At 43.4% G+C, this 22870-nt stretch overlaps 1 protein-coding gene across 1 annotated transcript in view; it reads left to right on the top strand.

Annotated features, from left to right (window-relative positions):
* Nucleotides 1-21975, top strand: part of PGR (progesterone receptor) — a 100346-nt gene extending 78371 nt beyond the window's left edge. Inside the window, exons 4-8 of the mRNA XM_087721124.1 lie at nucleotides 8671-8976; nucleotides 11739-11883; nucleotides 14827-14957; nucleotides 16896-17053; nucleotides 21203-21975. Coding sequence (XP_087577250.1) covers nucleotides 8671-8976; nucleotides 11739-11883; nucleotides 14827-14957; nucleotides 16896-17053; nucleotides 21203-21358 — 896 coding nt within the window. The 3' untranslated portion in view covers nucleotides 21359-21975. The remainder of the gene's footprint in view (nucleotides 1-8670; nucleotides 8977-11738; nucleotides 11884-14826; nucleotides 14958-16895; nucleotides 17054-21202) is intronic.
* The last annotated feature ends 895 nt before the right edge of the window (nucleotides 21976-22870 follow it).

The following is a 22870-nucleotide window of genomic DNA, read 5'->3' as shown; positions in this document are numbered from 1 at the left end:
ATGACCATCAGATCATTAGTATTTCTTACACAGTAATTAATGTGCTCTGATGCGAAGGAGTTCTACTCCCTCTCCCCACCTGAAAAAAACTCTGTTCCAACTGCCAGTTGCCTCAAATTCCAATATCTCAGTTCAGACTAGCAGACATTCCATTCCTTCATTCAGGAGCGGTCTGAGGCTCCTTACAATACTAAACGTTGGTACCTCACCAAAATGTCTACTCCTTCCACCTATAGAACTGCTTCTGGACTCACGGCAGCAGGAGCGATATTGCCTTATGTGTTTCAATCACTGACCACCACTGAGCCAATGGATTGTTGTGAACCGAATTTCTCCTGCATAGCCCAATCACATAGTTTCATCGTGAAGCATGGGTATCCAGCTAGTTCTTAATAAAATAGTAACATATGAGCTGGATGACATCACTGTTAGATTGCTTCCCAGTTGCCTCAATGACTATATCCAAACAATGCTTATTAATAGCTTCTCCTCAGTTTGGAAGGAAACGTGGAACAGAATGCCAAAGGGTTCTGTCCTGGGACCTTTGTTGTTTAGCATTTAAATCAATGACTTGGATGAGGGAATTGAGTTGACACACACAGAGTCTGCAGATAAGACAAAACTGGGAAAGAAGATCATAAATAAAAATCTAGACAGACTTTGTCAGTATTATACTGCAGCAACAAAGCTGACACCATGTTAAGAGAGGCAGACTTGTCTAAGAATAACCCCAAGGAGAGAAAAATGTGCAAAATAGCGAAGAAACTATTGTCAGTTGAATCCAGACAATTCTACATGCCATCCAACCAAGAGTGAAATTGACCACCAAGCACCAAGTTCTTCTTAAGCTGGTCGTAACAGCATCATGAGTGAAGGAAATGATAACTGACGTGATGTGTAGTAGAAGGCTGCTGTGATGAGATAAAATGAAGGACTGTACAAGGACTACCCATGCCTTCCACCATAGCGTTGACATGATAACTGTGTTCCAATATCTCAGGGGCTGCCACAAAGAAGAGGGAGTCAACCTATTCTCCAAAGGAAATGAATGCAGGACAAGAAACAATGGGTGGAAACTAATCAAGGAGAGAAGCAACATAGAACTAAAGAGAAATTTCCTAATCAGTCTGGGGGGGGGGGGGGGGGAAGGAGGCTACGGTTGGGTTTTCTGAGCACATTGAAACATAAAGAGCCACAGTGGTGCAGTGGTTAAAATGCAGTACTGCAGGCTACTTCTGTGGACTGCTGCCTGCCTACAATTTGGCGGTTCGAATCTTACCAGGCTCAAGGTTAACTCAGCCTTCCGTCTTCCGAGATGGGTAAAATGAGGACCCAAATTGTTGGGAGCAATACGCTGACTCTGTAAACTGCTTAGAGAGGGCTATAAAAGCATTGTGAAGTAGAATATGACTAAATCTTGCTATTGCTAAAGCAACTCTCTGATTATTTTCCGGTTTGGAACAAAGACTTATTTGGTGTTGAAAGGAATCTCTCCATACCTAGGAGTTGGAAGGGAAAGGTCATGTTGCATTTCAAAAGGGCAGTGCAAGTTCAGAAACAAAACCCCTCCATATAAAAAAAAAATTCTGGCAAATGCAAAGTTTTGGTTGGCTTAGAGGGCCACACCCTACATCTCAGTGCAGGGGCAACAGTTTGAGTAAACATTCACCTGTCCATCGTCAACCAAAACTAGAAATGGAGAATAATTCTGAACTGCCCCTGCAATTCTTAATTAAGGAGAAACTTCCTAACAGTGAGGACAGTTGACCACTGGAACGGCTTGCCTTCAGAAGTTGTGGGTGCTTCATCACTGGAGGTTTCCACGAAGACATTGGACAGTCACTTGTGTGAAATGGTATAAGGCAGGGGTGTCAAACTCAAGCCCTGCAGGCCGGATTTGACCTACGGGGTGTTTAAATCCAGCCCATGCAGCCAGCCTGGAAATATCAAAGGATCACGTGCGGGGGCCAATCCCTCATTTTCACCTTCCATGGCCTCCTGCAGCATTCTGCTGGCCACAACCGGACCGAAAAACAGGACAAAAAACAGGCTGAAAACGGGCCACAAATGGGTGGTTTTGGCCAGCAGGAGGCCATGGAGGGCAAAAATGAGGCTCGGGGGGGGCAACATATGGACACCTGTGCCCCATTTTGGCAAGCAGGGTGCTGCCAGAGGCATCTGTCCCGTCCCCCTGGCTTGCTCCCTGTCAGCCCATGGAGGAGGGCTGATCCGGCCCTCGAATTGAATTGAATTGAATTTATTATATTTCTATGCCGCCCTTTTCCCCGAGGGGACTCAGGGCAGCTCACAACCCAAGTCGGGGGGGATAGGGGATACAATAGGGAAAAAAGGACATGGACAGACAATACCACAATTTAAAAGCAACTCAACAGGCACACCATTCGAGCGGGGACAAGAACTCATCAGCCCCAGGCCTGTCGGAACAGCCAGGTTTTGAGGGCTTTGCGGAAAGCCTGGAGGGTGGTGAGGGTCCGAATCTCCACGGGGAGCTCGTTCCAGAGGGCCGGAGCAGCCACAGAGAAGGCCCTCCTCCGGGTGGTCGCCAGTCGGCATTGGCCAGTGGATGGAATTCGGAGGAGGCCTAATCTGTGGGATCTAATCTGTCTATTGGAGGTGATTGGCAGCAGGCGGTCTCTCAAGTACCCAGGTCCAATACCATGAAGGGCTTTATAAGTGACGACTAGCGCCTTGAAGCGTATACAAAGACCAATAGGCAGCCAGTGCAGCTCGCGGAGGATAGGTGTAACGTGGGTGTACCGAGGTGCACCCACAATCGCTCGCGCGGCTGCATTCTGGACAAGCTGGAGTCTCCGAATGCTCTTCAAGGGCTGCCCCATGTAGAAGAAATCCAGTTTGGCACCCCTGGTTTAGGGTCTCCTGCTTGAGCAAGAGGCTGGATCCAAGGTCCCTTCCATCCCTATTTTGATTGATTGATTGATTGATTTCATGCAGTAACACCCTTCAGAATAATGCACCTTCAGAATAATGCACCAGGGCATTTGTGTTCCAATTTAATTTGTAGCACCAGCATTAAGCATTTTTCTTTGTTAACTGTAAACCTTGCATTCTTGCACTTTTCTAAGAGTTGGCGCCTGGTTAACTCTGTCACTGTTTTCCTTACAGTATGGTTCTCTATTGTTCCACCTCTGCTTGGAGACAATAGCTTTCCCCATGAGGTCACTGTAATTTCATTAGTAATCAAAGGGACAAATGAAATGAGCTTTCTTCTCCCTTGCAAAGCTGATCAGATCATAATTGCTCATGATTTTTAGCTTACTTAGTTATATTTATTATGTTATGGCTATGACGCTTTAGGCAGAGTCAAGAGTTAGCAAAGCACAAATAAAGACAATCATGAAGGTAAAGATTCCCCTGGCGCATATGTGCTACTCGTTCCCGACTCTAGGGGGCGGTGCTCATCTCCGTTTCAAAGCCAAAGAGTCAGCGCTGTCCAAAGACGTCTCCACGGTCATTTGGCTGGCAAAACTAAACTCCAAGATGTACAGAATGCTGTTACCTTCCTACCAAAGGTGGTTCCTATTTTTTCTACTTGCATTTTTACATGCTTTCGGACTGCTAGGTTGGCAGAAGCTGGGACAAGTAACGGGAGCTCACTCAGTCATAAACTCTTAAAAAGTCTCTTCTATGGACAGTTACTCTTATTAAGTATGGAACTTCCAGCATATGTACTTTCCTGCTGAAAGAATATGTTTACTTCTTGCAAATGAACAACCAATTTTGTGTATGCTCTAACATCTAGGTGAAGGGTGACCCTCTTGCTTACAAATAAAAGGAAAGAATCCAAATATAGAATCTATGTGTGAGTAATGCAGTAAGTATTAGACTCAGAGTGTTATTTTTGAAAATCTTTCCTGTGGAATGAACTGCAACTCGGCTGTACGGACACTGTGACCCTTGGAAAATTCCCTAAAGATCTAATGAGCTTCAGTTCACTCAGGAAGATTCTAGTCTCTAGAAAGAGTGCAGAGAAGAGTAGCAAAGATGATTAGGGAACTGGAGGGTAAAACAAACAATGTTTGGTAGAGTTGGGTATGTCTAGTTTAATGAAAAGGGCTAGGGGTGACATGCTGGCAGCGTTCCAATATCTCAAGGGCTGCCACAAAGAAGAGGGAGTCAAGCTATTCTCTAAAGGACCTGAAGGCAGCGCAAGAAGCAATGGGTGGAAACTAACCAAGGAGAGAAGCAACCTAGAACTAAGGAAATTATTCTTGACAGTACAATTAATCACTCGAACGACTTGCCTCTAGAAGTTGTGGGTCCTCCAACACTGGAGGTTTTTATGAAGAGTCTTAAATGGCATAAGGTTTCCTTCCTGAGCAGGAGGTTGGACTAGAAGACCTCCAAGGTCCCTTCCAACTTTGTTATTCTGTTAGATGATTGGAAATCTCCAAGGTTGAAAATTGGACTGCTCGAGAGCCGAGAATAATGGTGCAAGATTAGCTTGCCATACACAATAACCCCTTGGTTGTTTTCTGCTCCTTTTGATCTCTGCCTCCGTAGCATTCCAGAATTGCTTACATCAACGAATAATGTAACCAGACGATTGTGTCGTTTTCCATGATGGTTGCAGTTATCAATAGGTACTCTAATTGTGATCCTATTTAATTAAGTCTATTTTTGCACTCATTTTTTTCCTTCTTTTCTTAGCTTGGGGTTGAATAACATCAGTTGAAGACATGCTGTTCGTGGGACAGGTGTCCAGTTCAGTACTGACTTAAATTTATGGCCTCAATTGGGAACTAGGATTCCTGTTGCTAAGTAGGACAGTTGTTAAGCAATGCAGGTACTACAGTTGTTAAGTGAACCACACAGTTGTCAAGCGAATTTGGCTCCCCCTCCTAATTTATTTATTTATTTATTAGACTTATATACCGCTTCATAGTGCTTTCAGCCCTCTCTAAGCAGTTTACAGATTTTTTTAGCAAATTGAGTCAGCAACTTGCCCCCACAGTCTGGGTCCTCATTTCACCCACCTCGGAAGGATGGAAGGCTGAGTCGACCTTGAGCCAGTGAGATTGGAATTGCTGAATTGGAGATCACAGTCAGCTGAAGTGGCCTGCAGTATTGCATCCTAACCACTGCGCCACCTCGGCTCTCCATTGACTTTGCTCCTCGAAAGCCAGCTAGGAAAGATTGCAAATGTTACATGATCCCAGGGCCCTGCAGCCATTATAAATATTATGCTGGTTTGTCAGAGTTTGCTATAGCAATCAAATCCAGAAAGCACACACAGATAACTGATGCAGCGTGATTCGTTAATGTCTCTTTATATGCAATATAACACATAAGTAAATATACAGCTGGTTCACAAGCAGAGGAGAGAATATGGTTTCAGTTTCAATTCAGCAGGCAGACTAGTTTCATTTTAGAGCTGAGCACAGAGCAAAGTGCAGACAAAGAGAACCTCCTCTAGACAGGGCAGTTAAGCTGAACCCAAGCCACACCTAGGCTCCTAGCCATCTGATATGGCTCTCAGTCACCAAATAGTTCCCATTGGATGACCCAGTTGCCATGCCTATTATTGGCTGACCTTGTTACCATATCCTATTCCAGTTCATGAATATTCTGACATGGTTGCCAAGCACTCAAATTTTGATCACTTGACTATGGGGATGCTGAGCGAAAGTCTTGAGTCAAGGGCTCCCTGTAGAACAGAGCAGGGGGAACTATGTCCCCTTTAATGATTTGTGGACTTCAACTCCCAGAATTCCTGAGCCAGCATGGCTGGCTCAGGAATTCTGGGAGTTGAAGTCCACAGATCGTTAAAGGGTCATTGTTCCCCACCCTTGCTGAATAAGGGTAGTTTTCCAACTGGAGATTGAAACATCACACTGATGAGCAAAAAATAAAATAGAAAAAAATTCCTGCAAATAGAGAAATAGAAAGGAGCTCTTTCAATAAAATATCCATCTAAAGGATTTATCCTTTAAGTAGATAAATATGGAAAAAAATACAAATGTAAGAGGAATCTCTAATTTAGTTTCCCAAGTCAGATTTTTAACAAGATGTTACTTCAGATTCCACATTGAAATCATAATATATCACTCTGCTTTGTTCTCCCAGCCTGAGTACACTCCTTCTGGAATGAACACAAAGCACTCTGCTTTAGAAAACTACAGGGGCAGAGTGACCCTGCAGGCAGAATCATGGTCTTCTGTCAGGAAATAACAAATTGGTAAACATTTTTTTACCTGCAGGAAAGATTATGCACATTTAGCCGTACAGGTTTGCTCAGGATGAATTGTCTGATGCATTTTATTTTGACTTCCCTTTCTTCTTGATGGAAATGGGTGGAGGGCTGAAGGAGGGAGGGGATAAATCCAGAACGAACTCTTTTGGAAAACTGTTATAAATTTCCTTCCTTCCTCCCTTTTTGTTTTCTATCACTGTTAAGGAAGCCAGCATATCCCAAATTTGGAATTTTCTGAAAGTGAGAACAATTACTGTATTTTTCAGAGTATAAGATGCACTTCCCCCCCCTCCCAAAAAAAGAGAGGGTGAAAATCTGGGTGCATCTTATACACTGAATACAGCATTTTTGGCCTACCGAAACCCTGCCCCCTTTGCAAAAATGGATGTGCAGAGGTTTTGGGAGGCTTGCAAAGTGCTCCTGAGGGTTGGGGAGGGCAAAATTGAGCAAAAAAACCAGGCTGTTTTTGCTCGTTTTTGCCCCCTCCCCATCCCACAGGGACACTCTACAAGCCTCCCAAAGCTCTGCATGCCCCCCCTTTTTTTGCAAAAAGCGAGGCGTGCAGAGAGTTTGGGAGGCCTGCAGAGTGCAAAAATATTTTTTTTAAAATTTACCTACTCAAAATCATGGTCCGTCTTATACTCCAGTGCGTCTTCTAGTCTGAAAAATACGGCAAGTAGTCTAATGGCTTGCCTCCAGAAGTTGTGGGTGTTCCGTCCCCGGAGATTTTAAAGAAGAGTTTGGGCAGCTGGTTGTCTGAAATACCCTGTTTCCCTGAAAATAAGACCTCTCCAGTTAATAAGCCCAATCGGGCTTTTGAGCACATGGGCTAAAATAATCCCTCCCCCCCCCAAGATACCCCCCCCCAATATTGCAGCACAGCAGCAGCCATGAGGGGACCACACTCGCCGTCTCCTGCCCCTCAAAAATAATAAGACCTCCCCAAAAATAAGGCCAAGCGCTTATTTCAAAAGAAAATAATGTCTTATTTTCAGGGAAACACAGCAGTATAGGATCTCCTGCTTGAGCAGGGGGCTGGACTAGAAGACCTCCAAGGTCCCTTCCAAATCTGTTATTCTGTTCTACGTAGCATCCCACTCATTTCAGAGGATATTTCTACCTTGCATCTTTCAGAGGAAAGTTTGAGAGAGAAACTCTAAAATGTATTAAAAGACTAAGATTTCCTTTCTTGCTGTGGGTGTTCATTTGACTTCTGCCCTGCAATTTTTCTGCCAGGAGCCATCAAAATGTCAGCCAGGTTTGGCATATGTCTTCCAGTTTAGGTGCAGAAACCTCTCATCAGCTTTTACCTGTCCAATAATAAAATGAGCTTTTGGGGGGGGGTTCCTCCTGAGGAACCCACTAATACACACCTTAAAGCATTAATAGCAAGGCGTTTTCAGCAATACTTCGCAGAATGCCATATTGGTTAGCCAAGGGAGTGAGAAGGATTGAAAAAAATTCAGTATTGGCTGGTTGAGATTAAGCAAGACTACTTCAGTGTTTCTGCTGGTTGCCTGAGCCTGAATTTAAGCATTAGCAATTAAAAGGGTTGTTTGGTGGGCCAGTGTAATGGGATAAATGAATAATTTTAAGGATTAAGAAACAGGAGGAAGAACCCCAATCAAGGTAATAGGCAGATAAATGAAATCTGAGTCCTGGGCAGAAATGTAATTTGAGGAAGCATCTCAGTCATGATCCTCCTTAGGTCTCACCAAGATAAAGAGAGACTAACCAGATTATGTTACTGCAACTTTAAGCAATTTTTTCCATTGTAAGCAACCATTATTAATCAAATTCATCCACAATGCAGATCCTGCAGAGTCCCCTAGCACCATCCTTTTCTCATCATAGCTATTTGCACCAGGTAAGTTTCAAACAGAGAGAAGGAGATGGCTGTGGATTCACAGATAAGTTGAGACAAGGGGCTAACCAGTGGTGGGTTCCGGCCGGTACAGCCCGGTATGGCCGTACCATTAGTAGTCGGGAGCAGGGGCCACTGTACTGTACTGTACCGGTACGGTGGCTCGCTTGGCACACCTGCCCGCATGCGTTCCATACCTAGTTTTGAAGCAACTGGGCACTGCACGGCCTCCAATGAGCAGTTGGGTGTCACAGGAGTGGTGGAGTGCGCATGCGTGCACAGTGCACATCAGACATGTGTACAGCGCACATCCAGCACGTGCACGGACCATGTACCAGTAGCAACGGTAGGTTGCCCCACCACTGGGGCAAACTATGAGATAAACCCAGGAGATATCCTGGCTTGGTTTATTATTAACCCAGAGCTTAGGGCATTTGGTCCACTTTTAAAGTGCATGGCGATGATGTCAATATCTTGCTTATTGAACTAAATGGCATTTTCCTATAGATTGTGAGACATTTTCTTTGCTTTGTGCTTGTGTTTCTTCTGACATCTCTGTATCCTTGGATTGCAGGTCGAAAGTTTAAGAAGTTTAATAAGGTCAAAATGCTCAGAGCCTTAGATGTTGTCGCACTGCAACAGCCAGCGGCCCTTCCAAATGAAAGCCAAGCATTGGTGCAGAGGCTTTCTTTTTCACCGAGTCAAGACATTCAATTTATCCCTCCACTGGTCAGTGTCTTACAGAGCATTGAGCCAGAAGTTATCTACGCAGGTTATGATAACACGAAACCAGAAACTCCAAGTGCTTTGTTGACCAGCCTCAATCACTTGTGCGAGAGGCAACTTCTCTCTGTAGTCAAGTGGTCCAAGTCATTACCAGGTAAGAAGGATCTTTTGATGTTGGGAATGGTGCCATCCAGTTCCATTCTTTTCAGGGCCCCGTGTGCAGTTCTGAGCAATGCTGTTTGTGAAGAATGCTGAAGAATAAAGTGTTATTTCTAATATATATATATATATATATATATATATACACACACACACACACACACACACACACACACACACACACACACACACACAAATTACATTTGGGGTTCTACATAAGGGTGATAAGCCAAGAGATCAAGTCTGGGAAGAAAGGAGAAAAGAGTTAGGTACTGTATTTTTCAGAGTATAAGACGTTCTGATGTATAAGAGGCACCTAGTCTTTGGGGAGGAAAACAGGGGGGGGGGAATCTGCCCCGCCTCCCAGCAATTTGCCTCTTTGCAGCAAACAGCAAACAGTACAGACGACACTGTTTGTGGTGTTACATTTCAAACGATACTTGTACAGATGCTGTTAGAATTGATGTGGCTTTCTGGAAGTATACGTTATTCTCGGCTATTTAAAAGAAGATACAATAGCACTGGGTTTCTTCAGATCAAACATTTATTTTAAAAAGGCTTCTTCATTTTGTTAAGTTGTCTAGAACAATAATAAAGCAGTCTTTAAAAAATAAGTCTAACAATTTGAATATTGCTATGCCTATTTATTGGTTGACCTTGTTCCCATGTCTCTCCCAGTCGTGAATATTATAACAGATGGATGTCCCAACATTTTGAGCAGAAGTAGGGAAGTTGCAGCTGGTGGTTGGAGTTGCTGTTCTTGGAGTTCCATCTGATTGCTTTTCTCATATTGAGTCTTTCCATACTTTCTCTGATCTTTTTATCTGTGTGTTCTGCATTTTTCCATTTTCAGTATTAAGACTGAAGCAGGCAGACTGGCAGATTCCAGTGATTGTTAAATATTATCTTTTGATAACAAGTTTTAAAAGTAGCATTTAATAGGATCCCACAAAACAGGGCTGATGATGGTAATACTTTCTCTGGATAACATCGCTCAGCTTTTGATAAAGGCCAGTTTTCTAAACTACGTAAGTTGGATAAGAATTCCCATTGCCAGCACCCACCGTGGCGAGTTGACATGACGGATAAGGATGACAGGAGTTATAGCCAGGGTGATATAAATGTTAAAATGCAGGGCCAGTAAACAGAACCTTGGTGGGTTGAATTCAAATGTTCTAGTCCATATTTTGGCTTACAAGAAACTCTTAGTGATTTGAGCCAAGACAATGTTTTCAAAAACTTCAAGTATTTAAAATCTAAGCTAGTAAAAGATATCCTTATAAAGTATTGTTATGTTTCAGATGTTTTATGAATACAACAGTACGTATATATAGAGTGCTGTTAGGTGGGGTGGGTTAGAGTTTTGGAAATCTACATATGACTGTTTGACTTTGATTATATAATTTACTTTAGAACAATGATGGGAAAATATCATATCTTAACCCTATTTGCTTTCATTTGTTCATCTTGATTTCTTTTCCGATTGCCGCTGTGAATAAGTAAAGAGTTGAAGGATTAAATTTGTCTTGAAGACTATTTGCCAAAATAGTTAAGTCACATATTAGATGTTTGAAGAAACACCATTGCTAACTGTAGTAGAAACTTGCTTGCCATTTCATCTTTGCAAGCATTAAATGTGAATCAGAATAACTAGAGGAGACATCTTATGTAGGAGTTGGAGTGACAAAAGATGCCATTTTTAATTAAACAATATAACTTGATTGTTTCCTGTTGATTTGTGGATTCCTGGATTTAATGTCACTCTCAGCTGCACCCTAATTACTTGTTTCTGTATGAATTCTGAGCCAGGAGAAAAAGGAGATTATAGTTTGGTCCTCTTATTTCCTAAGTATTGTGGTCCGGCGGCAGCCTGCGGAGCTGGCAGCAGAGTCAGACAGTGAGGAGGTTGGGGGGGAACATGGGCCAGTCCTGGAGTCTGGGGAAGGCTCAGACAAGAGCTCTGCATCGGAGGCAATGAGGGGGCCAGGGCCATCTAGGAGTTATGTGCTGCCTCCGGAGTCTCCAAAGTAAGGCAGAGGAACAGGGGGAACCTGTTTCCAGTGCGTGCATGCGCAGAGCTGCCAGAAGTCAAGAACAGTTAAGACAAACGTGAAGATTTGGGAGTAAGGTTTGGAGTTGATTGGCCCCTCCCATAGGACATAAAGGAGGAACAAAGGGATGTGAGCCTTTGCAGGAAGCAACTTTGTTTGTTCTGGTCGGTATAAATTCTGAAGCACCTTTTTGACTCTTTGCTCCATGTGGCCTTGCAAGCTAATAGCCAATTAGGTCTTTGGCAGCATTTCAAGAGAGATAAAGGTGGGTTCTTATCAGCCTTATCCCAAAAGACTTTGACAGACTTCTGTTGGACTCTTTACAAACTATTTGTGACTCACTAAGGGCTGTGAATGAACATAATTCACAGCCGTTGAAATAAAAAGAGGGTTTTTGGGACTAAGTGTGTGCTTTTTAATGTATCAGGAAGCCTAGGTCAGAACACTAAGTATGTGTAACTTCTTCTGGGGTAACAATACTGCTTTGGCCATTTTAAGGTATGTAGTCTTCAACAACCAGAAGATTCAACTTCCCCAGCATCCTGGCTAGAGAATTCTAGGAGTTGAAGTCCACAAATCCACAAACTCTGGCCTAGTCTATGCTAAGTGAGGGGAGCCTTCTTGTCATACATGATAGTAAACCAAAAATGTGACAAAATATAATTACATATTTAGCATCCCTCTTCCTTTTTTTTTTCCTTTCTAGGATTCCGGAACTTACATATTGATGACCAGATAACTCTTATCCAGTATTCATGGATGAGTCTAATGGTCTTTGCGATGGGATGGAGATCATATAAGCATGTCAGTGGTCAAATGTTGTACTTTGCTCCTGATCTAATATTAAATGAGTAAGTATGATTCATGGTGTTGTACATGATCATTTTTTTCAATAGTGTGTTTTTGTATTTATAAAACTATAAATGGGGCCAACAGTTCAAAATAAAAGAAACAATGGTATTCCAATAAAAACAACCAAAATCATTATTAATGTTAGATTTTCCTCTTGCTTTCCTTATTCATATATTCTTTCTCCCAAGTTGTAGCTCTAAGCATCTGAAATGGTTTAAGAGGACAGCATTGTCATTAAAGTAATTCAGTCTCCAGAGTAATATTAAAAGTGTATTAGGAATTAGGGAACTATTATAATGACAAGGAACTATTGAGACAAATAAAGCAGAGTTTAAATTTGTTGAAGTGGTTATTTGATCAATGTTTTAGCTGTTTCATTAGCAAAGAGCAGTTTTAAATTAGTGGGCTGGGATGTAAGCACATGGCTATGTAAGTTTTGGAAGTGATTTTGATGCGTTATCATATTAATTGTGTAATGCTCCTATGAGCATCTAATGTGCAGTGCATTGATCATTGACTGTCTCAGACCAGGAGAGATTCTGGTGAGGAAACTTGCTTGAGTTTAGAAAGAGCGCAGAGAAAATCAACAAAGATGATTAGGGAACTGGAGGCTAAAACGTAGGAAGAACAGTTTAAAAATTGGGTATGTATAATTTAATGAAAAGGACTACGGGAGACATGATAGCAGTGTTCCAATATCTAAGGGGTTGCCGCAAAGAAGAGGGAGTCAACCTATTCTCCAAAGTACTTGAAAGCAGGATAAGAATGGATGGAAACTAATCAAGGAGAGAAGCAACCTAGAACTAAAGAGAAATTTCCTGTCCGTTAGAACAATTAATCAATAGAATGACTTGCCTCCAGAAGTGGTGGGGGCTCCAACACTGGAGGATTTTAAAAAGAGATTGGACAACCATTTGTCTGAAAGGGTGTAGGGTTTTCTGCTTGAACAGAGGGTTGGACTAGAAGACCTCTAAGGTCCCTTCCAACTCCGTTATTCTAATAAAAGTATCTTCAAGTCATAGAAACCTCTTGAGTCTTCAACATAATGGCTAGATCTGAGTACAGTTCAGATTCTTGTAGTTAGAAGGCAGTATCACTCAGAATTAGCATTGTTGCATAGCCCAGTTGAGATGAATGATCTTCAGCATCCCAATTTTTTCTTTGTTGGTCCTCTTCCGATGCAGCTCATTACTGTATTGCTCCTACACAAAATGACAGAATATTATGTATACAAAGATATACCTATGTCAAGTAAGCAGAGCTTGTATAAATAACTATTGTGGCCTGTTGGCCTAAGGCTCCTGAGGTGAGGAGGAGGCGTGGGATTCAGGGTCAGCATGAAGACGACCTGAGAGGTGTGAGGCGAAAGAGGGAATGGAGTTGTCAGAGAGAGAGAGACAGAGAGAGACAGAGAGAGAGAGAGAGAGAGAGAGAGAGAGAGAGAGAGAGAGAGAGAGAGAGACAGAGGCAGAGCCTGGGCCTTTCATCAGCCCTCAGATGGAGAGTCAACAGCCCCCAGGTCTGGAGGTGGCAGATGAGGAAGAGGAGGAACAGCTGAGTCCAGTGCCTGACGTGCAGATGCACAGAAGGCAGAGGAGAGGAGAGCAGTGGAAATCCATGGGCTGATCCTTGGGACGGAAGAGCCATCGCTGCTAGCAAACCCCACTCTAGCTCTGAGCCAATCACTTCCACACGACCTATTAGATCTCATCGATTAGGCCTCCTCCGAGTTCCATCTGCTGGTCAATGCCGACTGGCAACCACGCGGAGGAGAGCCTTCTCGGTGGTAGCTCCGACCCTATGGAACGATCTCCCCATGGAGATTCGTACCCTCACCACCCTCCAGACCTTCCGCACAGCCCTCAGAATCTGGCTATCCCGTCAGGCCTGGGGCTAGATTGTAACCCGCCCGAATGGTATGAATGTTGTGTTTTAATTATGTATTGTCTTATATGTAAAAAAGTCTGTTCCCCCCCCTTCCTTTTGGATTGTGAGCCGCCCTGAGTCCCCCCCAGGGAAAAGGGCAGCATATAAATAAACCTTCTAATCTAATCTAATCTAATCTCTGAGATAAAAGGCAGGGGGCAGAGATGAATAGATGTGGCAGACAACTATTCATCTCCCTGCTGGACAGACTTGTTAGTCTGCTGTGAGAGAGAAGCTGTTTGACGGGGCTGCTGGCATTCCTAATAAAAGGAATCTTTGAGCTAACTTGAGAGGCTTTGTCGTGTTTGTGGAGTTGGGTCAGAACAAAAACCAACCTCTAATATGTTGGTATTACAACTTCCAGTATGTCTATGTTATCCGCTAGGCACAATAGGCACAAGGGACTACAAAATGTTTTCAGAAAATGTAGAAATATGAAAAGTAAATTGTAACTAACCGAAAATTTATATATTTAAATTCTTCTTATTTTATTAGATGTGTACTTGTTCTGACTTGTTTCCTGCAATGTATTAAAGAATATGCAGGTAGCAACCCTCAATTTACCCTCGAGCAAAATTTTGATCACATAAAATACCTGGATTAAGTGTGAAAAATGTTCATAAGTCACTTTTTTGGGGGTGGCTTTGTAAATTTCGAACACTCACTGAACAAACGGTTGTAAGTTGAGGAGTGCCTGTATCTTTATAACTCTAAGCTTTTGGGTTATTACTAACCGGAGAATGAGGATCTATGTAGGTAAACAAGCTTGAGACCTACAAGAATGGATAATGCAGCCTCTTCACCAAGAAAGAAGACTGTTTCTCCAGGTTAGAAAAAGTTGGTTTAAGAACAATCTTCCCAGCTCAGCTTTCTCGTCACTGAATCCTGATTCTGGCTTGCTATAAGAATTTTTATTCCAAGTAGTGCTATATTGCAAAGTGAGGACCGTAAAGTACCCCACAGGATTGATACTTAATTTGTTAGCTTTGGCTTTTCTCTTCTGGGTGATGCGTAAGACAGAGGATGAAAGAGTCATCGTTCTATTCCCTGTGCCTATCCATGTGGCAAATTCCACAAGAGTTTGTCAAGCTACAAGTAAGCTGTGAAGAGTTCCTTTGCATGAAAACCCTGCTCCTCCTGAACACAAGTAAGCCACATCTGCCTCCCCCCACCCTTTTTTCTTTGTGCAAATTGTTGTTAAGTTGTACCCGTCTCACTGAACCAGGTGATGGATGAAAAGAAGCAAGAGTTTTCAATAACATTGTAGCATCCTGTTGTGCGACTGGCCTGTTGCATGCAGAAGTCCTATGAAAAGCATGCACTGATCAGTTCAGCTCTCTCTAAGACAGGGGTGTCAAACTCAAGGCCCACAGGGTGCTTAAATCTGGTCCGCAGGGCTGGCCTGGAAATAGCAAAGTACCGGCCTGCGATGCCTCTGGCATCCAAAACCCATTTTTTAGCAATAGCAGTTAGACTTATATACCGCTTCATAGGGCTTTCAGCCCTCTCTAAGCGGTTTACAGAGAGTCAGCATATTGCCCCCAACAATCTGGGTCCTCATTTTACCCACCTCGGAAGGATGGAAGGCTGAGTCAACCCTGAGCCGGTGAGATTTGAACAGCCGAACTGCAGAACTGCAGTCAGCTGAAGTAGCATGCGGTGCTGCATTTAACCACTGCGCCACCTCAGCTCTATATATTTTTGGCCTGGATGGTCTCCTGCAGCATTCTGCAGACCAAAATGGGGCATGGGGGGGGGGCTACGTGCGCCTCCCGCATCCTGTTTTTGGCCTGGGCGGCCTCCTGCAGCACCCTGCCCACCAAAACTGGGCATGTGGTTTTGGTGGGCAAAGTGCTGCTGGAGGCCATCCAGGCTTAAAACAGGGCACGGGGATGTCCATGTGCCCCCCTATGTCCCATTTTGGCCATCGGTCCTGCCTTCCCCCTGGCCGGCCACAGAGAAATCCAGTTTGACACCCCTGCTCTTAAGATTATTCTGTTTTATTTAGACTTGAGCAAATGTGAAGAAAGGAAAGTAGACTGCCAGAGTTAATGCAGTGAAATAATGTCAAGGAAAGCATCCCAGCAGCAGAAATATGGGCTCAGAAAGCTCAGCTTTCTGTCTGAAAAATACCTGAGCCAAAAGCAGAGGGTCCGGCAAATGGATGGAAGGTTGCATGCATCTGCAATCTTATAATTCACCCAAAGCAAAGGTATTGGACCTGGGTACTTGAGAGACCGCCTGCTGCCAATTACCTCCCAAAGACCCATTAGATCGCACAGGGTCGGCCTCCTCCGGGTCCCGTCTACCAGCCAATGCCATCTGGCTATGACCCGGGGGAGGGCCTTCTCTGTTGCAGCTCCGGCCCTTTGGAACGAACTCCCCGCTGAGATTCGGACCCTCACCTCTCTCCCGGCCTTCCGAAAAGCCGTTAAAACCTGGCTGTGTCGGCAGGCCTGGGGTTGATGAGCTCCCTTCCCCTCTCGACAGGTATGGTTGTTGGTTATTCTTAAAATACTTCTCTTGTTTCTGTATGTTCCCTTCCCCGTTTGAGTTGTTCGCCTCCCTGAGTCCCTGCAGGGAATAGGGCAGCATATAAATAAAATAAAACTTCAAACTTCAAACAAAGGGTTTCAAGAAGACTAAAACAAATATACATCTATTAAAAAAATACAAGGAGGTGTAGTGAGGTCTACTTCCCCCTAACCAGGGATGGGTTGCTGCCGGCGTTACGGCTGGTTTGCTGCGCGCGCGCTTTGCGCATTTTGCAAGTAAAATCCAGTTGTTTATTAGGAGCGCCATGTCGACACAACCTGAGTGAAGCCAGCTCTGACCCCACTCAGTTCACGCCTTGCCTCTGACCCCGTTTGCCCCTCCCCCCAAGGTGTGTCACCAATCACATTCCCCAACAGAGCAATTTCACGCGTCACAGAAGTCACTCCCCCTGGCCGTTGCCATGGAGGTGGCCTTGACTTCGGACAGCTAAGAATCTGCATATACTGAACGGTATATTTCTGTGGTTTGGAATTTGAGCCTCAGAGGTAAAATATTTTTTGTCCCTCCCCTCCCCCCCCCCAAAATACAGTTCCTTTGGAAGGACTCAGAAGCCAAAATCAGTTTGACGATATGAGATCCAGTTATATCAGAGAGCTGGTCAAAGCAATTGGGCTGCGACAGAAAGGGGTTGTAGCCAGTTCTCAACGTTTCTACCAGCTCACAAAGCTTATGGACTCCATGCATGATGTAAGTTGTCTTTTATAATTATGTATACTATAATGATGTAATATAATTTTGTACTATCTTGAAAGCTGGGATATTACTCTGTTTTTGTGCCAGATCATCTGATACTCTAGAGCAGGAGTGTCAAACACAATTTCATTAAGGGCCACATCAAGGCTGTGGTTGACCTTGGGGGGGGGGGCTTGCTGGATGTGGCCAACTGGGTGGGTGTGCCCGACTGGGTGGGTGTGGCTGACTGGGTGGGTGTGGCCAAGTGGGTGGGCATTGCCAACTTGACGCCAATCCCCAAATTGCCAGCATGTTTCCCCTTCGCATTGGGTAAACCAAGCCAAAGCTACGTTGGCCAGATCTTTCCTCTTCGGTCTGGGTAGACCAGGATAGCTCCATGGGCCAGATCTCACCATGTCTGGCTCGTGGGCCTTGAGTTTGACACCCTTGCTCTAAAGAGAGGAGTTGCAAGTGAAATCTCTTCCCTCTATTTCATTTTTGTTTTGCTTTTATCAATTGGAGAAAAAAAAAGTAAAAAAAAGGGAAACAATGCTTGGAGTTACAAAGAAAATAAAAACAAGAGTGCAGAAAATACTAAAAAAAGAAACAAGCAGGGGATACATTCACAAAGGTGGACACATCTAAAAAAAGTTCCACCTCAGCACAATAATAATAATATTTCATTATAATCAGCCACAGTTAAATTTCAGCATCCCTTTTCTCATCCTTATTCTCTTGGCCTGTCAATTGTAAATCTATTTCCCTGTCAATTGACAAATCTATTTCCCTTTTGTCAGATAAAATTTGTTCTACATCTGCCATTTATTTAAGAGCATCTTTTGAACATAGTCTATCCATAGAAGCAGACTTCATAACCAACATTGTTGGCATTGTGGCTATTTTCTGATCCCATTCTTTGACATTTTTCTTCAGTATTTTTACTGTTGTTTTGCAACATTTTACAGGCATATAAATGTTTTCTTCACTGTAAACTTTAGTCCCCTCTGGTATCCAATTTTTGAAAGTCATGCAGTTGCTGATTTCTGTTACCTTTTGCAAAAATCAAAACCGGATCTATTTCCCACAGGAAAGTGTTTGTTCTTTATAGCTAATTCCAAAATCTCATTGTAAACGTTTCGATGCTCCAATTTTAACCAGACCCTTTGCTCATTTATAAGATCAAAATCTTATTTTGGTTTTTGCTCTTTATTTCAGGTGCTTTAAATTCTTAAATTTACGATTAAAAATTTCTTTCTTTCAGGATTAGCTAATAAGCAACTTCCAAAAGTGATTAGAAAGTGAGATTCGGGAACTTAGTGTCCTTTAAAAGTCTCTGTCACAGTTGCAAGCAAGATTGTTGCTTCTGTAATCTACTTTCTCGAACAAAGTAGAATATTTAGCGTTGGTTCTGGCCTCGTTCCATTTCTGGAGCGAGCATGCCCTTTGGCATGTACCGTATTTTTCGGGGTATGAGACACACCTTATTCCCTCAGAAAAGAGGGTGAAAATCTGGGTGCGTCTTATACACATAATAAAGTATTATTTGCCTCAAGAAACCTTGCCCCCTTCACCAAAATGGCTGTGCATAGCCTTTAGGAGGCTTCTAGAGTGCTCCTGGGGGCTGGGCATGGCACAGATGAGTGAAAACAGGGCCATTTTTTGCTTGTTTCTGCCCCACCAGCCCCCAGGAGCATGACCTTTTTTGACAAAAAATGGACCCGTTTTTGTGAAAAATGGGCTGTTCTTTGCTCATTTTTGGCCCCATCAGACCCCAGGAGCACTCTACAAGCCTCCTAAAGGCTATGCATGCCCTTTTTTGATTAAGAAAAATGGACCTGTTTTTGCAAAACAAAAACAAAAAAACAGGCCGTTTTTGGGAGGTCTGCAGAGTGCAAAAACTTTTTTTTTATTTGCCTCTTCAAAATCTTGGTCTGAGTTATACTCCGGTGCATCGTATACTCCGGAAAATATGGTAAGTCACAGAGCATCATGGCCCTTGACTTCCCCTGATCTCCCCTTTGCCCAAAACAAGTGTTAGGATGAATAATATTGTATTCATATGTTGTTCTTGCTCCCAATGGAATTGTATACTATGATTTCAGTAAGTCCAAGTGGTGGCTTCTGCTTGCATTCTTATATAATTCAACTATTACCTTTGGGAGTTTTCTGGATTCATATCAGGGGTGGGTTGCTGGGGTTTCGCAAGGATTTGGGTGATCCTCTAGCTAGGATTCTGCCTGATTTGGCGAAGCTGCCCACCCCACCCTGTCTTTCCCCTCCCAGGAGTCTCCATGCAGTCTGTTCATCATGCAAGGTAAGTGCAGGGTCCTCATGGAGGCTCATGGGCCCGTGACCCGTCAAAACCGCTCTCGACTAAGCCGCGCCCGATTAAACCGCATCGCTGTCATAATCAACAGAGTGACAACAGCCAGCGCAGAGAAAGAAGGGCGCTTTAAATAGCGCTTTGAAAGCAAGCTGATTCAACTTAAGGTAAGGGTTAGGTTTAGGGTTAGCTTTAGGGTTAGGTTAAGGGTTAGGGTTAGGTTTAGGGTTAGGTTAAGGGTTAGGATTAGGTTTAGGGTTAGGTTAAGGGTTAGGTTTAGGGTTAGGTTAAGGGTTAGGTTTAGGGTTAGGTTTAGGGTTAGGTTTAGGATTAGGGTTAGGGTTAGGGTTAGGGTTAGGGGTTAATTTTAGGTTTAGGGTTTACAGCATGCTTCTGTCTCCGCGCTGTTGTTGCCCTGTTGATGATGTCAGCTACGCGGTTTAGTCGGACGCGGTTTAGTCGAGCGCAGTTTTGTGGTGGAACCCATGGGCCTACCGGACGTTCTGGAAGTATGGAAATGGGCCATTTCTGGCCTCCGGAGGGCCTCCAGAGCCCGGGAAAGGTGAAAAACGTGCCTACCGCAAAGTTCGGAAGTCCCGTAACAGACCGTTTTCAGCCTCTGGAAGGCCTCCGGAGCCCAGGGGAAGCAGTTTTTGCCCTCCTAGAGGCTCAAAAAAGCCTCCGGAAGCTTAGGAGGGCAAAAAAATGCTCCCTCTGCCGAGGCAGCGAACCCGTTGCTGGAACTTTAGAAGCCCAACCCTGATTCATATGACACACTGTATCAGAAAATGACCATTTGGGTTGAGTTCACACAAATCCCTAAGCCAGTATTCATCAATCTAGGCAACTGAATTCTCCAGCCACCTGGGAATTGAAGTCCACACAAAGCTACCAAGTTTAAGAAATGCTTCCCTAAACTATGCTGTGGTTGGTTGATTCAGTATTATAAGCTTCAGTTTTCATCAGTCTTTGGTTAGATATCGGATAACTGAGATTTAAAGCAGGATAGCAACAATAAATGACTCTAGGGTTTGTAGCAAGCCATTACAACTTCAGATTGATAAAATACATATTGAACAAATGATTTTATTATATAACTACCCAGTGTTCAGTTTGGACTGGTAGAGTCAGATCTAACACATTTTTATTAAGAAACTGCCACTCGCCAATCAATGATTAACAAAATGCGAAAGCGCCATGCAGTTCTTTCAGATCACACCAGCTCTCTTCACCCCACCCCACTAAGTCATCCTTTGCTAAAAAACAAAACAAAAAAAACCATGGTTTACAGATCACAAACATGGCATTAATTCTACAGCAAGCAATCCAGGGTGAAATGCTACCAGTTCGGACCGGTTCGCTGAACCAGTAGTAAAAAAAAAAATGCTACTGGTTTCGGCAAACCAGTGTTTCTGATGATCAGATGTGACACACAATTTATATTAGCTAGAAAAAAGGATTTCCTGCTTTCTAGCTAATATAAATTGTCTGGCACAGCCAATTCCCCCCCCCTCCCGCTGTTCTACTTACCTTTGGAGGTGTGCTTGGTAGCAGGCTCCGCCCGCCCGCCCGCCCACCCGGAGGTCATCACCTCCATTTTTTAATGCTCTGCGCATACGCAGAGGTGGCCTGTGCACGCTCAATTTGAGAACCAGTAGTGAAGGTAAGTTGATTTCACCCCTGAAGCCATCCCATTTTGGTCGGCATCATGTTTACCCAGTGTATGTGGCAAAACAGCAATGTAGGTTAAAGGACCATTTGACTCAAGGGACCATTTGACCCGATGTGATGCAATTTCCATCTCTGCCCTGTGCCCTCCTCTCCCTCTTCTTTTAATATAGCTTGTGAAGCAACTTCACTTATACTGTCTCAACACATTTCTTCAGTCCCGGGCACTGAGTGTTGAATTCCCGGAGATGATGTCAGAAGTGATAGCTGCCCAGCTTCCGAAGATACTGGCCGGAATGGTGAAACCACTTCTCTTTCACAAAAAGTGACCTGCCTCTCAATCTATCTACAACCCCTACTACCCTCTATCTCTCCTCTCCTCCCCACCCTCCCTCCCTCCCTCCTCCCCTCTCTCTCCCTCTCTCTTTCAACATTTGTAGAGATAACATACAAAAATTGTGTATTTTTAAAAAAATTGTTGGAGAATATTTTGGGTGGATGAGATTTAGCAATGTTGGGAATAGCCCCAGCTCCTGTGTCATTTTGTATGCCTACATTTTATGGATTAGACCTGGATTAAGTCATACTTAGAAGAGACACATCAAATCACAGAGATGTCAAACGTGGATCAGTAATTGACACTGATCTCATGGGCCTCTTTGGTGTCTGGCCAAATCTAAAGCCAGTGTACTCTGTTTGCAAACTTTTACTTGCTGAGCCTATTTCACACATCATGAACTTTTTAAAATTCCTTTGCAAGTATTTTTGGCCCAAGGAATGACCAATACTTATCATGAGAAGTGTTTTATAATAGGCCTGATTAAATTTCTGCTGATAGCCATTTGAGATGTTGTTTTTTAAAGAACAGGAAGTTACCTTGTACATTTTCCCTTCATATTATTCATTTTTAAATTGCTATAATGGAGTAAAACTTCGGCTTTTATTACGTTTCTGTCTCTCTCTATGTGGCTACATGTGTATATGTATATAAATATGCCAGAACATGGTACAATTAAAATAGAAATAATCTTCTAAGCTCGGAATATATTCCCTTTATTTTTCGATTTGTCTTACTTTCAAACACCCAAGAAAGGGACATTTGCAAAATGGAATTCTCATTTCTATTGCATTTGTAATGTGCGCAGATTGCCTGGAATCAATGATCACACCATAGGTTGGCATAGGCAAAGTGAATTTCTGACTTTGTTCTTCATTTCAGCTCTCCAAAACAAAGATCACAATATAGGAATTATCCTGCCTTAAAAGCATTTTCTCTGAAAGTGCATTGATTTTGGTGGAGCAAATTGACTAACTTTATACATTGCACTAAGCCAGAGGTAGTATTCAGCAGGTTCTGACCAGTTCTGGAGAACTGGTAGCGGAAATTTTGAATAGTTTGAAGAGCTGGTAAATACCACCTCTGACTGGCCCCACCCCCATCTATTCTCTGCCTCCCCGAGTCCCAGCTGATTGGGAGGGAATGGAGATTTTACAGTATTCTTCCCCTTGAGTGGGAGGGAAGGGAGAGTTTACAATATCCTTCCCCTGGAATGGGATGGGAATGGAGATTTTACAGTATCCTTCCCCTGCCACGCCCGCCACGCCATGCCCACCAAGTCATGCCCACAGAACCGGTAGTAAGTTGTTCAGTTTTATTTTAACCATTTAGTACATTGTTCAAATTAGTCATAGTTCCTAGCTTAACATGTTTTGTGAAGCCAGCCAGTAGTGGCTAATCCATAGATAACGTAACATATGGATTCAGTGATTGAGCCTCCTTTTTGAATAGAGTAGAATAATAGAGTTGGAGGTCTTCTAGTTCAACCCCCTGCTTAGGCAGG

This window comes from Thamnophis sirtalis, unplaced genomic scaffold, assembly GCF_051295495.1.
Source record: "Thamnophis sirtalis isolate CommonGarterSnake01/CBP01778 unplaced genomic scaffold, rThaSir2_p1.2 scaffold_8, whole genome shotgun sequence".
NCBI classification, from domain to species: Eukaryota; Metazoa; Chordata; class Lepidosauria; order Squamata; family Natricidae; genus Thamnophis; species Thamnophis sirtalis.
This window is presented reverse-complemented; position numbering and strand designations above follow the sequence as displayed.